We start from the raw sequence: 19007 nt of genomic DNA, 5'->3' as shown, positions 1-19007 counted from the left end.
AAACAGCTACCTACTGTGGAAAATAAGTAAAAATTAGGAATGGCTATGTGTCTGAGTGTGGAGAATATGCAAAAAAAAAAAAAAAAAAAAAAAAAAAAAAAAAAAAGAAAAAAGAAAAATCCTGAACAATAATTTCAAAAGCTGTCAAAAAGAATAGAATTTAAAAAATCTATATAATCAAGCTCAGAAAAAGAGCAACACTGTAGGCAACAGTATTATCTCTCTTGATGAACAAAGCAGCGATGGATTTCTATTTTGAAATAATATGACTAAAGTGATTCAAATTAAATTAAAAATGAAGTTTGAAAATCAGAGTACTTACTTGGTGTGCCATGTAATCATCAATACTGATATTTCTCTTTATGAAAATAAGATATTCAGTGTAGGAAAACAGTAATTTAATCAGCGGTCATTGCTCAGGGTAAAGAATTGTCTAAAAACTCATCATATTTAATTTATTCAGCTTTCTGACACCTTGGCAAGTTTAGACTTTTGCATTTGGCTCACATCATATTTACATTCAAGAAAACAATAACACTGATATTTAGTAGAAGTAAGAAGTAAGAGCTGTGTCAAGCAAATGTGCTGTCAGATTTCATCCACCAGAGGTAAAGTGAGCTCTGCCTTGTAGATCATTTGCTACATGGATGGACTGCTGATGAAAGGTTGCCTTAAGATCAGCCTTCTGGAGCATGTAGGCTGGAATTCTCCAAAGTCCACATGAAAGACGTGAAGATATCACTAAATACCAAGCTCATACTTTGTGAAACATCTGTTGGCCAGATCTTTCATGTCATCTGGGACAGCCTGTTTGACACTGCACAATCAAACACACACAAAACAATACTGCCATCATTGCCTCTGAATGGCTTCAGCAATGTATGGGACCTGATATGAATACAAGAAGGTATCAGCAATGGTTTGGGTGAAATGACTAGTTTTCATGATATTGTTAGAATGATAAAGCCCATTAGTCTACTCCATTGCATGCAATCCATTTTCCATGTGATATGGTGTTTAACTTGTACTAAAAATATACTATTGTTCAATGGGCATAAATGAAGGGAAGACCTTTATCAAAGACTAGGGTTTCCCCTATGCTGCTTCACAGACTCACCTTCCATGGAACACTGGGTACATTGAGTTTATAATGAAGATGTTAAACTTTTTTTTGGTGAAGACTGATGCCTAATGACTTTTTGCACTGTGATATTTACAAAAGGTTTAGATAGGTGCTTTCTCAGTAATGATTTTGTAGAATGTTACATAACTGAATAAAATCATGACTGAAACCTACACAACACAAAATAGTGAACTATTCAAAAAAGCTTTTAGACAAGACAAGACATTTGTATCAGTTTCCAATAGGGAAAGGTTTTTCTGCCCTTCTCTCTCATTTCACTCGCCCTATAGAACACTGAAATCTGCAGTACAAAATGGTATCCAAATATTTTTCTTTTCCTTCAAACCCTAGCATATGGGATCTCTTAGCCCAGCAATATGTACTCCTCCCTTTTGAGACACAACAGATAGCCACTGATACCATGTGTCATTATTTGGCTCTGCTTCAGCACTTTGCTATAGAACACTGAGACCAGAAAGAAAGGAATAGGAAGTATAGACTGTTCCAAGTTTCTGTGCTTGTTTCTCCAGAAGCAGGAAGTCCACGTGATTTGGTATTACCCAACTGCAGAGAATGAAACAGCTACAGACACATGGAAACAGATAACCTAGTACTGAGTAGCTAGTCTGGGCTATACAGAGTAGAGCACATGCCCAGTATTGTTATGCCACACATTTCTCAAAGTCAACATTTCAGCACAGAAAACACATACACTTGGAAAACAAAAAAAAAGAAATAAAAAAGAAAAAGTCAAATATTGCAAATAATTCTAGTTGCAATTATCGAAGTTGAACATTGAAATATTCACTCAATGAAAAAAAATAACCTTCACAGACATATACACTTTAAATTTATCAAATACACTGCTCTGTAGAAAACAGATGTTGTTATATTTCTCATCAAAAGAAGCTAAGGTTTAAGTAACTTATTTGACATCAGTCCACAGTTCAACCTTTGAGCCTGCTGTGCAAATTAAAATGTCAACTCATTGTTCACCTGTCATCATCTGAACCTAAACACTTCCTGAGAATTTCTCCCTAAATCCATGTTTTATTTCATTCCTGATAAACCCAAAAATAATTTTGGGGAAAACAAAAAAGATAGTGTGGCAAGACGAGAGGGTGATACAGTACAAATCTCTCCAAAATCAGCTGAGTTTCTTTCTCCTGCCTTCTTCATCCCTTCCTTTTATCCCTGGCCTCAGGAACACCTGTCCAAACTTGATTGTCTTGTTGACAGAAAGATGGAACAAAATTGTCTGTGTAGTTTTCAGTTAAGCAATTAAAAAAATCCCAAAACCAAACATGACAGGGTTATTTGGACCAGACAGAGAGAAGCAAGAATGGCTCAACTGAATTACTGTGTGTAAAACTCTGGCCTACTGGCTGAGTAATTCAAAACAGGATATTTTCCTTCTTTAACATATGAACAGATACTTCCTTCCTGTGTGAAGAAATAAAACCTTCAACATTCTGCTTTTTATTATTTTAGAAAGAAGCCAGGGATCAGAGAACATCAACTAATGAAACTGTTTTGTATATGTATTTCAAATTAAAATGAAAAAAAATCTTAAAATTTAAGCCAGATCTCTATGTTACACACACAATTTTGCTGTCGATCAAATGATTCTTGGAACTTCTGCATCAAACCTTTTGTATGCTCTTAAATAAAGCAGTAATTCTGAAAATGTACCTCAAAATAGATGTTAAAAAGGAGAAGAAAAAAGTAAAATTACCCTAAGTCATCACCTCATTGGCAATAATTTCTCAGAATGCCTAGCTATTTTCTATGGAGAGGAACTGGCAAAAGAATCCTGGTATCAGATGAGCAAAGACTGATCAGCTATAAACTTCACTGCACCAACCAACAGCAAACTTGGTTTCATTAACTCCATGATCCATCCAAACATTGAATTATAAATGGGACCTAGTCCTGCCAGTAGCAGGGCTATTGCATCAATCTCCTTTGCAACATTACTGTGGAATATTGATAAATGGCTCTTGCAAAGACACAGCAGCTGAATAAGCACATTCAGAGACAAGGGTTCATGAAAAAAAATCTTAGTTATATCCTCTTAGGTCTCAAAAGGCCATATTGCTGTTAGCTTTCTTTGCTTTACCTGAAAGCACTGAAAAAAAAAAATAGGCAACCAATGAACGTGAACAATAAGAGAAAGCAGCTCTCGAGACAAGCACATAGGCGACTCATCAACAGCTGCCTTGTTATTTAATATACATACTAGGTCTAGACCTTCCTATATAAATTTTTTTTGAGACTATGAAGAAAAAATTCTTCAAAGATTCTTTTTTTGTTCACTGAATGGCAATATTGATCCCATCAACATTTTAATTTTTTTATCTAAGTATAGCCAAATTCAGTTCTGAATGTCATTTTATTCCTCGAATTCTTCTGGAGTCCACTTTTATTTCTTAGAATGGAGGCTTCTCATCCAGTTTCAATCCTTCTGAAACTGAAAGAGCATTTCTAAATCTATATAACTTGTAAAAATAACTAGTAACAATTTCTGATTATTGGGTATAACAGAGCTACTAAATGAGGGCTGTGGGGTTTTTTTCTGATTTACCCATACTTCTCTTCATAATTTACTACTGTATTTAAACCTCTGATTTTTTAGCACACTGCACATGAAATAATAAGCCTGCTTCACCTTTTGGTTTGGGGATCTGTTTTTTTTACTGGAATATAGCTGACATTCCGTGACACAGTATTTTCTAAACTGATCTCATTCTATCATGAAAATTAAGAAAATTCACATTAAAACATTACTGAAATTATAATTTTTTACTAAAATACTAAAACTATAAACATTTTGGAACAAAGGGAACTGTTTCCTTATTCTCATTGCATTGCCCTTTAGCTGTAAAAATACATGGCATTCTACAGTGGGTGTGACATTAACAGCACAATAAGTACCAAAGCATCTCAAAGAGCAGGAAGCAGTTAATCCAAGACAAATACATTTAAAACAGCTATAGATAAGAAATACTTCTTCATTTCTGGACATCCAATGTGTTAATTCTAGCCTTGGTAGTACTTTCCATTTTTTTTTATTTATTTCCAACATCTACATGATTGCTTAAGAAGAATAGCAAAGACTTTATGTTAATTACTGTGCTTACTTCAGAAAACGTGAAAGCATCCACATTTATTTCTTCATATTCATCTTCCACTTCATCATTTTTAACATCTGCAAGAGCACTGGCCAGTTTCTTTCGCAAAAGAAAACCCTTCCAAAATGCCTAAACAAAAAATTTAAAGCATGTTATACATAGCCATAGATCAAACCCAAATCCAGATTCTCTATGTTATCCCATTAGGAAGATAAAACATCTTGGGCCTTTGTTTAATAGCTCAATGATCTGTTTTTTGAACTTTATGTGACATTTAAAACTACAAGACAAATTAAATGCCAGCATATGTCTAAAGCTTAGAGTACTCAAGAGGCTCTCCACTAGTAAGCAGAAAGGAATCCTGCAACTCCCTCAACTACAAACCTGGGTCAACTAATTAATTATTTGACAATTCCTTCAGGGACTATTATAAACTGAAAGGAAAGGCTACATAAGAAAAACCTGAGTGCCAACTTTCAAATTACTGAGAAAAAAAATACAGATGTACTAAATGTCTTAGTTTACAAGTGGCAATTCCTGGAGACATCTCATGTAATTGATCCAGGTCAGTTACCCTTTTTTAACTAAGGTCTTTATTTAAAAAAACTATAACAATAAAAAGTATAACAATCTCTAAGAAAAGGAACACATTAGAAATTAAAGTGCTAGAAAAATAGAAAGGCTGTTAGGAACACATGCCAAGCATAGAATCGTGTCCAGCAAAAACACTTCAGAGATCAAAATGAGATAGATGGAATTAAGAAAACTCTATACAAGACAGCAATTTCCCCCCAAATCAGTATTTGACATAATGAAAATTCAAGATGCTTCAAGTTTTTAAAACACCATATAAAATATTCTCACTGTCACAGAAGTGGTGTTGTACACCTTTAATGGCTTTGCAATGAAGGCACTAAAATAGAAAGGGTAAATCTCATATTCTGTCTTAACATTTAGATTATTAATTTGCAGAAAAAATTTGTCTAACCACAAATTATTGAAAAAGTTATTATTTTACACACATTTCCTGATTATTATAAAATGATAAATGTTTTAGAGTTGCTTTCTTATATTTTCATGGTTGTTATTTTCCTACAGACCTGCATAAGCATCCAGATAAAATACCCTTACATTGCTGAGTGATCAAATGACAAATATATTACATTCAACAAAGACAAATAGTTCTTACAGATTAAAAAGAGAAAATGAATCCTAACGATATATGCAGAAGGCGAAATTGTGAGGCAGCTGCTAAGAGAGATGTATGAAAGCACCATGTCAGGGCTCAGTCATGATCAAAAAGAAAAATCACATGATTTTTTTATGCTTTTAAGAAACATGTTTTTAAGAAACAAAATAAGAGTTTCCTTACTGTATGAATTCATTCCATATCTGTCTATGGATTTCAGTTCTTGTTGCTTCTTTTAATGAGATTGTGACAGATTGTGGCAAAGGTCCAGAGAGGAACAAAAAGATAAAGAGAATTACGAAGAAATGTGAAAAGAGACTAAACAGACTAAACTTCTATTTCCAAAAAGTGGATATAAGGATGGATGTATGGGAGATCTAAAAACCTGTAATATGCACAGAAAATAAACAACAAATTACTTTTCATATGCACTTTGGGAATTACCATGTTTGAAACAGATGAAAGGAAGCACATATTAATCATTATGCAGATTTGTTAAATGCACCACTTTAATATATAGTATAGGTCAAATACATAAGTAAGTTAAAAAATGGATTAAATAAGTCTTTGGAAATCAATTGTTAATATGCTAGCTACACATTTTACTCCAATAACAAATTTTTGCTTCTAAATCACCTTATCATTTTTGAAATTTGTATATAAGACTTACTTTATGGAATGTTTCCACATAAACTTGAAATATGAAATCGACAGAGTTTACTTGCTTCAACTTGGCAGGCAAATATTGGTTAGCAAACTAAACAGAGTCAAGATATGGACTTCAACTCTTGGTCATAGTAATCCATTCTGTTCAACTAGCTCAGTATCTACCATAGGACAGCCTAGGCAATGGGCTCTTCCCAAGGACAATACAGATAAAGCAGTCCTGGGTTTTGAAGATGAGAAGAGAAGGAAAGAAATGGATAGGTAGGATAAAAGAGAGAGGGGAAGATTATTTAGCCACACAGATATCACACACAACACATTGGTTACACAGCAACCATCAGTTTCATAGCATAGACAGGCCCAAGTAAGAACATGGGCACAGAATCTCTTAAATATAACATTAGAATTAAATCAAGTAAAAATAATTTAGGGAAATACTTATGAAAAAAGGGAAAATATTTTTATATTTCAATAAAGCTTTTTGTAAAGAAGTATCTGTTTAGAAAAAGCAAGCTTATTAAATAAAACAAAGATGTTTAGTTATAAAACTTAATAAGATAATAAGCAAAATAGAAGATGACACACAAAACCAGAAAGATTTTTTTGTTATTCAACTTACAAAAAGAAAACACCATAAACCAACCTGGATTACTGTGGCAGCTGCATGTTTCTCTCTCAAACTTTCTACAAACTGATGATTCTCTGTTTCCTTGCAGTCATGTTTCCTCTGAACACGGTACTGCCGCCAAAAAGACTGGATCGTGGATGCTGCCATATGTAATCTTATGGAGAAATAAATACATTTATGACCCACATAGCCTCATTAATACAAGTGGATTATCATATCTGCCAAATTTCAACCATAAAACATAGCACTGTGCTTCGAGACAAATGAGAAGTTGTGCCACTAAACAAGAAATTACAATCCAGATGTGACATATATATTCAGAAACACTAGAGAATATTCACATCACATAACTTTTGAAATTCAGTTATCTAAGGACTAATGTCCACTGGGCTCTACTCCATGAATAGTCACAGTAGAGGAGGAGTCCTCAAAGGAAGGATTAAGAGCAAAAGTGGTACAGCAATGACTGAAGAAATTACTGGAGGGGTCTACTTATTTCCATTGACTATACAAAAAAGTAAAAAAAAAAAAACAAAAAAACCCCAAAAAACCAAACCACCCCCAAGAAAAACCAAAACAAAAAAAACCACCCTAAAACCCACCAAAACAACCCAAACAAACAGAAATAAAACAAGCAAACAAACAAACCCCCGAAAAACCTAAAACACAAACACCAAGCACTAAGAAGGACTAAATACTGAAAACTGCATGGGACAAGTATTTTCAACGGAGTAGACAGGAAAAACACAGAATGTGGAATTTCATCTTTTGCCTGCTTTTACCCTTTAAGACTTATGACTAGTGATTATATGTATACATTTTCTAGTTTGCTCATTTTTTTTAACAAGCACTAAGTACAGACTAGATCTCTTAAGTGATTCAGATTTCTAAATATATGTTCATATATGTATATAATTCTTACTGATAGAGAAAAAGTATAATGTCAGCTCTGCATTATAACTTTACTATCTTTACTATAATGGAATTCTTTTCTCCACAAAATACTCATTTCAACTGGATAGTGTATTAAAGAAAAGATATCTGAATTTCCAATCGTTATTTAATTCCTTTCCTTGTGTAGTGCATCTAAATAGAGGACTACTAGTCAGGAAAAAAAAAATTAAAAATTACACTTCAGAGGTCAAGATAAATACAAAAACTGTTTTGCATTCTGTTTTAAAAAGAAAACATACTTAGAGAATTTATTTGAAATGTTAACAAGAAACTAATTAAACTCTTTCACAAAATTTTTAAAGTACTCATCTCATGCAATAGACTAATGTATTCTTGCTTTCATCTTGCTGACAGGTGATCATGAATTGCATGGTCTTCCTTAATCATACATTTTATGACAATTAGTGCCTTAAGTACCTACAGAGCAGTTTCAGATTTTCCATAAGCCTAAACCGCTCAAATAAGCACACCTGCCATGCTTGCTTTTCATACTATTCTCAAGATATCTGTTTTTGAAACTGAATTCTTACAAAATTTTAACTCAAATCTTGCAGAATTCCTGCAAAAAAATCAGCTTCTCCTTGCCTTGTCTGTACATCCAGAACCATGCAAATCAGTAGCAAACACATTCCAAAAAGGTAACAAACTAGTCTGGCTCATGGAGGAGAAAATCTGGGGACACATAACAAGCTGAACTGGACTCTCACCCCTGCCTCTACTTTTAAGAAGCAGGTTAAGGCATGTTGGAAGAGTACCAAAAGCAGGGCAAGCCATTAGCTCTTCAGTCATCACAACAGCAGAAAAGTGGCCTAAATCAAGGGATTAGGACGGTAGATTTCAGCAATTTTTCCTCTTGCCTTCTAAATGGTACTGACTGTAAAGTTTAGGCAGATGAATCTTAAATGTCTAATGAATAATTTTGGCAAAAAAAACCTTACACTAGTTTCTAGTTGCAAAACATTTGGCATTTGCATTCCTAACTCTGTATGTGTCATTGAATTGGTGTCTCAATGTTATTTGAAGAACATAAATATCTATATCCTAATATACCAACTGGGAGAATACCACAAAGGATTCTTAATGGCTAACATGGAAGCCTAATGTGCAACACTTGAATATAATGATTTATTGTCTAATAAGCTCGAAAATATTATCTTACAAGTTCTTTGCCTCTATTTTAAACAAAAAATCCTCACTCTTATTGTCTATCTATATAATTGATTTGAAAGCAACCTGACATCTGTCTTACCTTTCTATATCATTCCCAAAGTGCTGGAAATTTCTTCCCGTATCACTTGCTACTATCACTGACTGCTGCAATGTGAGTTGGCCTGACATGTTATTATTGCCTTTGCTCTCCACACTGTAATTAATACAAGATTCAGTGCTCTTCTGCCTAGCTATCTGATCTTCTCTATTTTCCTTCTGCTGCACAGGTATGGAGGAGTTAATGACTGTGGCCTGAATATCACCAGTAGTAATCCATCTTTTGGAAGGATCCAACAAGACCTGTTTATTTTCTGTCACACCCATGATAAAGAGGTTATTTTCCTGTAGGCAGCCAGTGGATGTTTGCTTTAAATGATTTTGAAGTGCTTCTGGTCCATCTCTGTCAGTAATGCTGAGCTCACCATACTCATGTACATATCGATGTTTAACACTAAGTTTCATCAACTGATTAAAATACCAGCATTGTCCCAGTGCAGAATCAATAGAAGAGGCAACTCTGAAAAAAAAGAAAAAAAAAATGTCTGTTAGAATGCTTTTAAAAAAAATCCCTCTATTATTTTCTAAAATACCTTGTATTTTCAAGTATTCTTAGATGTTTCCATATTCTTAGAGCAAATAGAAATTACTCCTAATGGAAAGCCAGTTTCAGTAATCATAAATCTTATTAGATTTTGTCTTCTTTTGGACATATTAAAAATAAAATCACACATACTTCTTATTTTACTTTGAGTTTTTCTAAAAGAGTTTTCAAGTTGTTTTTTTATAAATAGCCATTATAACATGTATTTCACTATTAACTTTCTGTGTAGTTAGTGGCATGTGCAGTCCAAATTTTCAGAGTATTTGAAGCAATTTTGCCTTAATAATCCAATCTTACCTGGCAACTATGAAAGCTCATATAAAAATAACAGCAATTTTAAAATTTAGATAAGAACTAAAGCAACAGAACCCAAACTTAGATTCAAACCAACAAACTACAACATCAAAATAAAATTCAGGAAAACATAAACTTTTAAGTACAAATATTTTTATCAATATAAGAGAAAGTGCTAGACTGAAGCAATAGTAATCTATGAAGTCTGGCTCTCATTTGTTCTTTGTGCATATAAATATTAAATATTTTAATATTTAAACAAATCTATATATTTGTTTAATGATCTAACATACTACATAGTAAGAATAGCAATTTAACAGAAAATACTTAAAGCATTAATTATTTAGTTAAATATATTGAACTAGTTCAAGTATTTAAAAAATTTAAGTCTGGTACAAGATCATTACCAAATTTCTGCATAAAATAATATGGTAAGACAAAAAAGATTTGAAAAATTGGAAAAAATCCATTCCAACCTGTTTCTTTCCTTTTCTTTGCTTTATTTCAATGGTTTATTTGTTTATGGAAATTAAAGTATTGCAGAAAACCCCAGAATGTTTTACATATTGAGCAAAAAAATTCCTGTGAAAACTATATCCTGAGTATCCTTGTTCATTGTCTAAAGAAAGAAAGAAAGAAAGAAAGAAAGAAAGAAAGAAAGACAAACCACTATAACAGTGAATCCTCTCCTTTGACAGGTGCAGGTGTATCTCAAGAAGCTGTTTCATCCTTCCAGTAGCTATGAATATGTTAAGCAGAAATGAAAGGTGAAGTTCAAAAAGTGAAAATTCAGACAGGGAATAATTTTTTGTGTTAGGTTTTTTTTATAGAGGCTGCTTTTGGATAGTTTTCCCAAGCAGTGGCTGCAAAATACCATCTTGTCACTGTGGGCATGCATCCACTCCCATACCTTCTCTGGCAATCCACAACTATATTTTGATTTTGCAGGATTTTTAGGCTGCTGTCTGTATCAGTAACTTTTTGGTTTAGGCAGTCATATTAGTTTAAAGAAACAAGAAACGAAGCTGAAATGACATCTCAGACACTGATGTGCAATGAAGAGGCATGGTGTGTTTGAGGTTCTCCTCAAATGTAAATGAAGGCAAAGCTCCAGTGCACGGACACCAAAGGTCATGATGGGGCCTGAATACTAACTTGGTGGTTCCCTTCAGTGAACACGGATATCAGGCATCCTATCAACACATTGCAACTTTCTCAGTGTCTCAACAGCACTGCACTCTTGATGCCAGAGATGTGTTCCTGAAGACTGCTTATTCAAACCACAGAAAGGAAGCTGCTGTAATGGAAAATACACAGGACTGGTTTACCTCTTTAATGGTAAAAAAATCATACAAGGAAAGAGAGAAGACAAAGTAAGAAATATGACAGTATTAAGACTTTTGATAGCACAATATTTCCTTTTCAATTAATGTAAACTCACTGTTTGCATTTCAGACCTTTTCCAGTGTTATTGGTCATACTTAACCTGGAACTGCTTCTTGGTTAAGGTTTTAAGCATAAATTGGCAACAAGGCAAAACAAGAAATGGAATTATCCTATGGAAACACCAGTGTCCTTAGTGTCTGGCTGCTTAGCATGAGAAGAAATATAGATAAATATGGTGGCCTTGCACCAGCAAAATTTTTATGGCTTTCTGCTTTCACCAGCACATTCCTTCATGTTCAGTTGCTGAACAAGTGAAAGTGATTTATACCATATGCAAATTTAGCATAACCACAAAGCATAACTATTGCTTTTTGCAGTGGGAGAAAGTGGTAATAAGCCAGAAGAGCAAGGGATGAGTCTTGCAGTACTGTACAAATGTGCTAAACTAGTGGCCCTGACACTAAAGACCCACGTATTTTCACAAAAAAAAAATGCTAAGAGCAAAAACCTATGTGTAGCTTTTTTGTGTTTGTTTGTTTTTTAATCAGATACCTCTTTATTTGTGCTAGCATTTTCTAGGGACTTTGAGGAAAGATAAAAACATTAGAATCAGATTTTAATCTATTTGGAAATTTAAGTCAGGCATTCATTAAGGACTGTTACAATTTCAGTCGTCACATCAATTCACAAAGAGTATCCATCACTGTCCTGGTTAATTTAAACCAAAACCTGCTGAATTCCCATGCAGTGTTTGGCAACAGAGGAGTAGACATGAAGGGGAATAAACCCCACTGGCAGCACCTAGGAAGCATAAGGATCCATGCACAGGCTGACTTAACAGATATAGAAAAGAACAAAGTATTCATGCTTTAAGACTTCCAGTGAAATTTAAATCAGCAAAAATGTGGCTAATTAATTTAAAGCCATGGCAGAGGCTTGCTTGTAAAGCTAATACATTTTGTATAAATTTTCTACTGCCTGGTCATTCAAAGAACATAATTTTCTCAGAATGAGACAGTAAATCTGGAAAAGTCAGCAGAACAAATCTCTTAGAGACAAAAGGGACAGCTTGGAAAAAACAAGCCAGTTCTGATCAGGATTGGCAGTTTTCTCCTGGCCCTTGCAGTTAAATTATAATTAATATTCCACCCCTTTGTATACTAGTGTGTGCTAGCTAAAGCCTTGCTTAGTATCATGTTTTTCCCTACTGTGAAATTCATAATTATAATACATGGAATATTCAAATAGTACTCCTCAATGTACGTAAGCTTTCATTTGCAATAGTGTGGGGTAAAATCTAATGTCTTCAGGGAAACTTCTATAGGCATCATTACTGATGTTCACTTCCATTTACCAAAGTCCCTTACAAACATGAAACAGGTCACTGTTGACATATTTTTTCCTTGCAACACCATTTATGAAATTCCTGTCATTTTCACTATAATATACATACAATAATATAATAATAATATAAAGTTCAGGTTCCAATAGCCAGACAACTGCACATCTGATGGCTGAAAACAAATTGCTGCAGCACATGAATCATACTATTTTTTTTACACGATTACTTATTACAAGTCATCTAAAAGTTATGTGACAGAAAACACTTAGTATAATAGAGAAATTAAATTTTAAAGTCAGTTTTACTCTTAAGCATGGCATCAACAGAGAAGTTTTGTGAGAAACAGCACAGAGAATTTAACGGGGCAGCAGTGGTGTATGAAACAGATTAGGGAAGCAAGCAGTGATTACTTTTGGCAGCTTACATACTTGAGGTCGCACCTACAGGGGCTCATAACTTAGCTAGATGTGAAACAGATAGAAGTTTGCTCTATTGTTGGCCTGTTGTTTAGCAATGCCACATTAATTCAGTCAAAGTATTGCAATATGTACATATAATAGCTATGCCACTAAGGCTTATATACAAACAAGTTGTTTAGAGTTTCTTTTATGAACTGCAGTTTGCAATGGTTTTCAAGTCATCCGTAAATTTTACTTCAGTCAAAATGAAAGATAGATGGTTTTAACACACAATAAATTAATTTTAAGATCAAATTTGATACAAGATGCTTCAATCATGTCATGGCTACCCATTTAAAAGATCACAAATGAATTCTCAAAAGCTCAAAAATCCCACAACCCTCCCTCTGCACTCCCTGCCCTTCCTCCACCCAAACCATAAATTCAGGAAAGAAGAGATGTTTACATAATCACCTCTTTCCACTCTTGCTCTTCTCAAATATCTGCAGGTTCTTTCAAATATTTCTCTTTCAAAATTTACATAGAATCATAGAAAAATTCTCAGTTGAAATAACCTCAGGAGGTCTCTGGATCAACATTCTGCTTCAGAGCTGGGCTAGCTCTTAAATTAGACCAGGATGCTCAGGTTTTCATCCTGTCAGGTCTTGGAAATCTCCAAGAACAAGACTGCACAACCACTCTGGGCAGCCTATTGCAATTTATCACTATACCACCCTGAAAAGGTTTTTCCTTACATCCAGTTGTACTATCTCTGCCTGGAATGAATTAATTCACACTGCAGTTGCCCATATAATGCTGTGGTTCAGATTTGTGATTGAAACTGTATTGATAAAACACTAATTTTCTCCTGAAGAGTGCTTGGACAGCTTCAAGGCCTTCTCTCTTCCACTCATCAAGCAGCCTGGGAGGGACCAAAAAGCCTCCTTTCTTTACCTTCTTCCTAGGGAAAGAACTTTGCACTTGTCCTTGTTCAATTTACAAGGTTCTTGCTGACCTATCCTCCCATCTTGCCTATGTCTGACTGGTTGCCCTCCTCTCATCAGCTGCCTTTGAATCCTTCCACCTCCTGCTCCCAGTCTTTGGTGAGAGACATTAGAAGTACAAGTCAGCTTCCAGAAAGTAGCATGAGCCCCATACCATTTATGATTAATGGATGGTCTGAGCCGAACGACCCAACGCATTTCCAATTTATCTTTCTTATGTCCATTCATGCAGAATAAAATAAAAAATTAAATTTTAGGAATATCTTTCCCTCTCATTTCTACCATCTTGCAGAGATGTATATAAAATTTAGGTCCTTAGATTCTACTACAGTTTGCTCACAAGTCATATTGTAATTATAAGCTTTTTTTTTTTTTTCTGCAAAAGGATAATGATGAAATGTCTAAATATCAGACATGGAAAGACTTTCTCAATCATAGAAAAAAAAGAGATCTATTTTATTTCATGAAAAAGGAAGGAGAGAACACCATTTCAGGATGGTAAATAAATTACAAAATATCAGCTTCCCATCTGCAAACTAGAAGCCAAAAATCACAGAAGTGGAGAAGACATATCTTGATGGTTTAATGGAGAAACATATGACTTTTAGGAGCCACTTACACATTACATCTGTTATAGAAATATGCACTATATAATTTCTCCCAACTAATTTCAATCTAATTGTTAATACAAATTTATTTTCAAATTAATCTGATTCTGAACTATGAAGATTTTATTGCAGCTTAGTAAATGCTGCAATAATACAGCAATGTAACAAACTGTTAGCTAGTAACAAGATACCATGGATATATAGGCTTACATGAAAACACCAGAACCACCAGATTCTGAAAAGTGCATACTTTTCCTGAACCAACAAAGTATGCAAGGCAAAGTCCAAACTAAAGCAATGTAAAACAGCACATGTTTCACCTGCTCTGGGATAATGTTCAGTACCTGGCAGAATCAAGAAAACTACTTTTCCAAAAATTAAAACATAGGCTGGATATTCAAAGGACTGTAGGAAATTAAAAGGGACTATGAAACAAACAAAAAAAAACCCCATGCAATACAATATTACCCTGTGCAGAAATGAGAATTTTGAGATATTTAGACATTACAAAACAATTAAAACATAGCATGTGTAAGTGATAAATTACCACTTGCATGGTCTAAGCTGAAGTTACTGGACAACTAACCATGGTAACAATGATAAAGGTAGCAAGTATAACAAAATTAAAGACCTGTAAACAGAACCATCTAATTCAGTACCTTAAAGAGAGAAGAGGTTAAATCTTTTGCAATTATTTAGTGTGAATAACGCACACATGGAAAAAAAATGCACAAATAAAAAAAGAGCATATTGAATCAACAGCCAAATTCAATTTGATTAAGTAAAAGTTAGAAATCATGATTTTACAACTTTCAGTATTTAAGCTACAATTTCTGCATAGCACTGTACTATGTTGTGTCTATGAATTCATTCAACTACTAATTGCAGGTTTTGAACCACCTGTTTTCTCAAACTTAAAGAAACAAAACTCAAGGCCCTCATAAGTTAATATGTCTAAAACAGATTTTGCTCTGAAGTCAACGATTCTAATCTCTTTCTTAGCCTAATACATTTCCAGGCAAAACACCCCAAGTTTTGATTCATATGACAACAAGAACTTCAGCAACAACACATAAAAAAATTATTTCTGAATGTAATTTATAGTCACATAAATACGTACTCCAATTCAGCAGCCTTTTTTTTCAGTTGAGTAATTTCTTCAATTTGAACTTGACAAAGTTGCAGAAAAGTTCCTAATTCTGATGCTTTGATTTTTTCAGTTGTGGGTAAAGTATGAAGGGTTAAGATTTCACCGTCAAGCAACTGCAAACTAGGAAGGATCTCCAACATGGAAGACCTTAGGGGGAAAAAAAATATTTTTTTAAAAAAAATCCTTACGCTAAAACACCCGTTTTATTGATACACTCATGTAACAATACAGAACACGAAGATAGTTCTCTAAATGTTTCAGTGTATTTGTCCTTATTTCATATGTTAACATAGTAACTAAAAATTTATACTTATACTAAAGAATAATATAAAGAATAAAACACAGAAGCAAGATTTCTTACTACTTCGTTGGTATAAAGAGCACTGTTGAAAAACTGACAGCAAGAAAGTCTCAAATCACTAGAGCTAGAATTTTACCTACACAAACCTTAATGTGAAAATTTGACACACTTGTGCATAGGCACCTGTAATTAATTCAGTTAGTAGGCAACAGCAAACTAAATCATAGGAATAAGATACAGTAGTGATTTTGTTGATGCATGAAAAAAATGAAATTTTAAAACTGCTAAAAATACTAAACCTTGCCAATTCTACTCCCTTTATCAATTGCATATACCACATATACTGACCTGCTATTTGGTATGCCTGACAGGAAAAAAAAAATCTACTTTTGAAATAATGAATTCCGATCAGTGAAAGGAATGAGAGCAAAGGTGAAATTCCCTTGCTATAAAAAGGACAACTGTGGCCACTGATGCAAGAAAAAATACATATGAGTAACTTACCTAATAAAACAAACAAACAAAAACATTTAATTATCATCAATGTGGTCTCGTTTATGTTACTGAGAGATGCAAACTGCTACTCCAATCTTTTTTCACATATTTCTTGTACCAGACCAAATTTGTAGAAAGTTTGAAGACTGCAAAATTATATCAACTCTCAATGTTTCCATTAACTCAGTTTTAAGTAACACGAACTCTTGAAAGAATACTAATTGCAGGCTGTAAATCCCCCTATTATGGAAAAATATTGTATTGTTTTCAAAATTTTGGAACTCCCTGACTACTCCCTGTGAAGCTAAAGGATAACTACTCAGCTCAGACAACATACACTAAGCTTAAAATCAGAGAAAGTCTCTATGACTGTATTATAGTATTCCAAAAAACAGAATAGAATATCAGTTTTTGCAAATAGGAAACTTTCCTTTTTCCTTTTCTACAGTCCATTAATGAGGGCTAAGATCATCTGAAGAACATTTGGAATAAAAATATGGGTCTAGATCAACAGTTTCTGAACACAGAGAAATTGCTAAAGCTGATGTTGAATAACAATACACCAAAACAGTGACATATCAAAGTTGATCAATGATGGAAGTTTTGTCTCTTAGAGCTGTGGGATCTCAACACTCATTTTTCCAGCTGGTTTCTCCTGGTGAAGGGCTGAGTCAATATTTCATTTAGTGAAAACTTCCTGGTGAATATTCTGTCACTTAAGAGGCTCTATTAATCATTACAGCATTGAAACATATTCCCCTAGGAGTGCTCAGACTGATCCCAGGGTTTAATTTTTAGAAAGAGATTTCTTACTACTTCACTTTTGTTGGTATTATCACTGGCTGGACATGAAAGTACAAAACCAATTGGGAAATTTTACAACTAATTCCTTTGTTGGTATCAAGGGGTTATGTAAAGTTCACTGGAACATATTGTCTGAAGTTACAGTCAATGCTGTATTCAGCAAATCCATATTTCATAGTATCCCATACTTTAAATCCTTTAGACAAATTAATCTCTTGTCTAATCATGAAAGCTCTATTGGTTTAAGCAATCTAAAGTGTCAGTTCTCATAGCTAAATTGAAATTCAGAAAGCTTTTCCCTCCAGGTTACAAGTGAAATAACACTTAGTTTTGTAAAATAGTGGGAATTCAAACAATGGGAAGGAAAATTTAATGGTCGCAGTCACTGAATTTTATGAATGAAATTACTTGCAGGACCCATGCGGTGCAAATAAATTAATAAATTAATAAATAAAAATTAAATTAAATTTAAAAAATAAAAAAAAACCAATCAAGAATGTACTTGCACAGCTATCTGTTAAACTACTCAAATACTTTTAACTAAAAGTCTGAAATAGTTGGGTTTTCTCTTTTGATTAGTAATCCTAAATTTGTACAAAAATCTTCAAATGGGGGATATAAATGTGAGGGTGGTTTTGGTTTTTTAGGCTTTAGTGTGGACAGCAGAACGAGGGCAGTGATCATACCCCATACATGGCACTAGGGAGACCATACATCAAGTATTATGTCCAATATACAAAAAATAATACAAAAAGCCTATTAATATACAATTTTACTCCTATGGCTTACAAATTGATGTAAGTACTTTTTTCAGGAATCATGGTTACTGCACATCATTTTGTATGTCAAGTTTCTTTTCTACCCTACTTATTTTTTTATATAGGACTAGCTCTTTGATTTTTTGGATTGTTATTCCAGTATTATACATCACTGAAGGGAAAGTGACAACATTACTCTCACAATTCTTTCATAATTTTAAGAGGAATTAAATTCTGACATAGAGATAAGGAATTTGAAGAAGCATAAAAACCACTGATTTTCAACTACTAAGGAAAAATCAAACATTCATCATGACCTTTTCTTTTAACAGACATTACACCTTCACTAGCTATGTGCAATGTAAACCTGTCACAGCAGCAAGACTGTTCAGATTATGTGGGAGTGTCTCTACTATTTAACTAAGATACATAAAACAATCTATTACCTGATTTTGACTTTTGATTTAGCAAATTAAAGTATTTGTTTACCTCCAGTTCTTTTCTTGGAGAAGAGGATTCCCACTCAATGACAACTCCTTTAGTTTATGGCAGCCACTAAACCATGCATGGACATCTTTAAGATCTGTAGTATAGCAGAAAGAAACCTAAGTATGTCTGAATGCAGAACCATCTTATTTCCCATAAAATCTTACATGAAAGTAAAATGTACCAATATCATGAAGTCCTAAATGCAAGACTGCTATCCATAGAGTACAGTTTTAATTAATATCTATAACATTAATGTTGGGAAAATATTTGTATAAATATAAATACATGTGAACAGTCCCATTCAAAGCAGTTTATAATTTAACTAAAAAGGTATTATTTGAATGGGGGTTTTTATTTTATTTTTTTTAGTCCAACTCACCTGACAAGAAGTTATTTTTGATATCTAGCTTTTCCAAAAATACAAATGAATTTAAAGGCACCAGGTCAGTTAATCTAAGAAAAAAACCCAGAAAATAT

General features: G+C 33.6%; 1 protein-coding gene across 3 annotated transcripts in view; it reads right to left on the bottom strand.

Moving 5' to 3' along the window:
* Positions 1–19007, bottom strand: part of LRRIQ1 (leucine rich repeats and IQ motif containing 1) — a 101571-nt gene that overhangs the window by 60541 nt on the left and 22023 nt on the right. For all 3 annotated transcript variants that reach the window (XM_079304970.1, XM_079304971.1, XM_079304972.1), the window contains 6 exons: positions 18910–18983; positions 18531–18624; positions 15654–15830; positions 8941–9417; positions 6753–6891; positions 4264–4383 (listed from right to left, as the gene is read on the bottom strand). In XM_079304970.1, coding sequence (XP_079161096.1) covers positions 4264–4383; positions 6753–6891; positions 8941–9417; positions 15654–15830; positions 18531–18624; positions 18910–18983 — 1081 coding nt within the window. The remainder of the gene's footprint in view (positions 1–4263; positions 4384–6752; positions 6892–8940; positions 9418–15653; positions 15831–18530; positions 18625–18909; positions 18984–19007) is intronic.

This window comes from Erithacus rubecula (genome assembly GCF_903797595.1).
Source record: "Erithacus rubecula genome assembly, chromosome: 4".
Taxonomy (NCBI): Eukaryota; Metazoa; Chordata; class Aves; order Passeriformes; family Muscicapidae; genus Erithacus; species Erithacus rubecula.
This window is presented reverse-complemented; position numbering and strand designations above follow the sequence as displayed.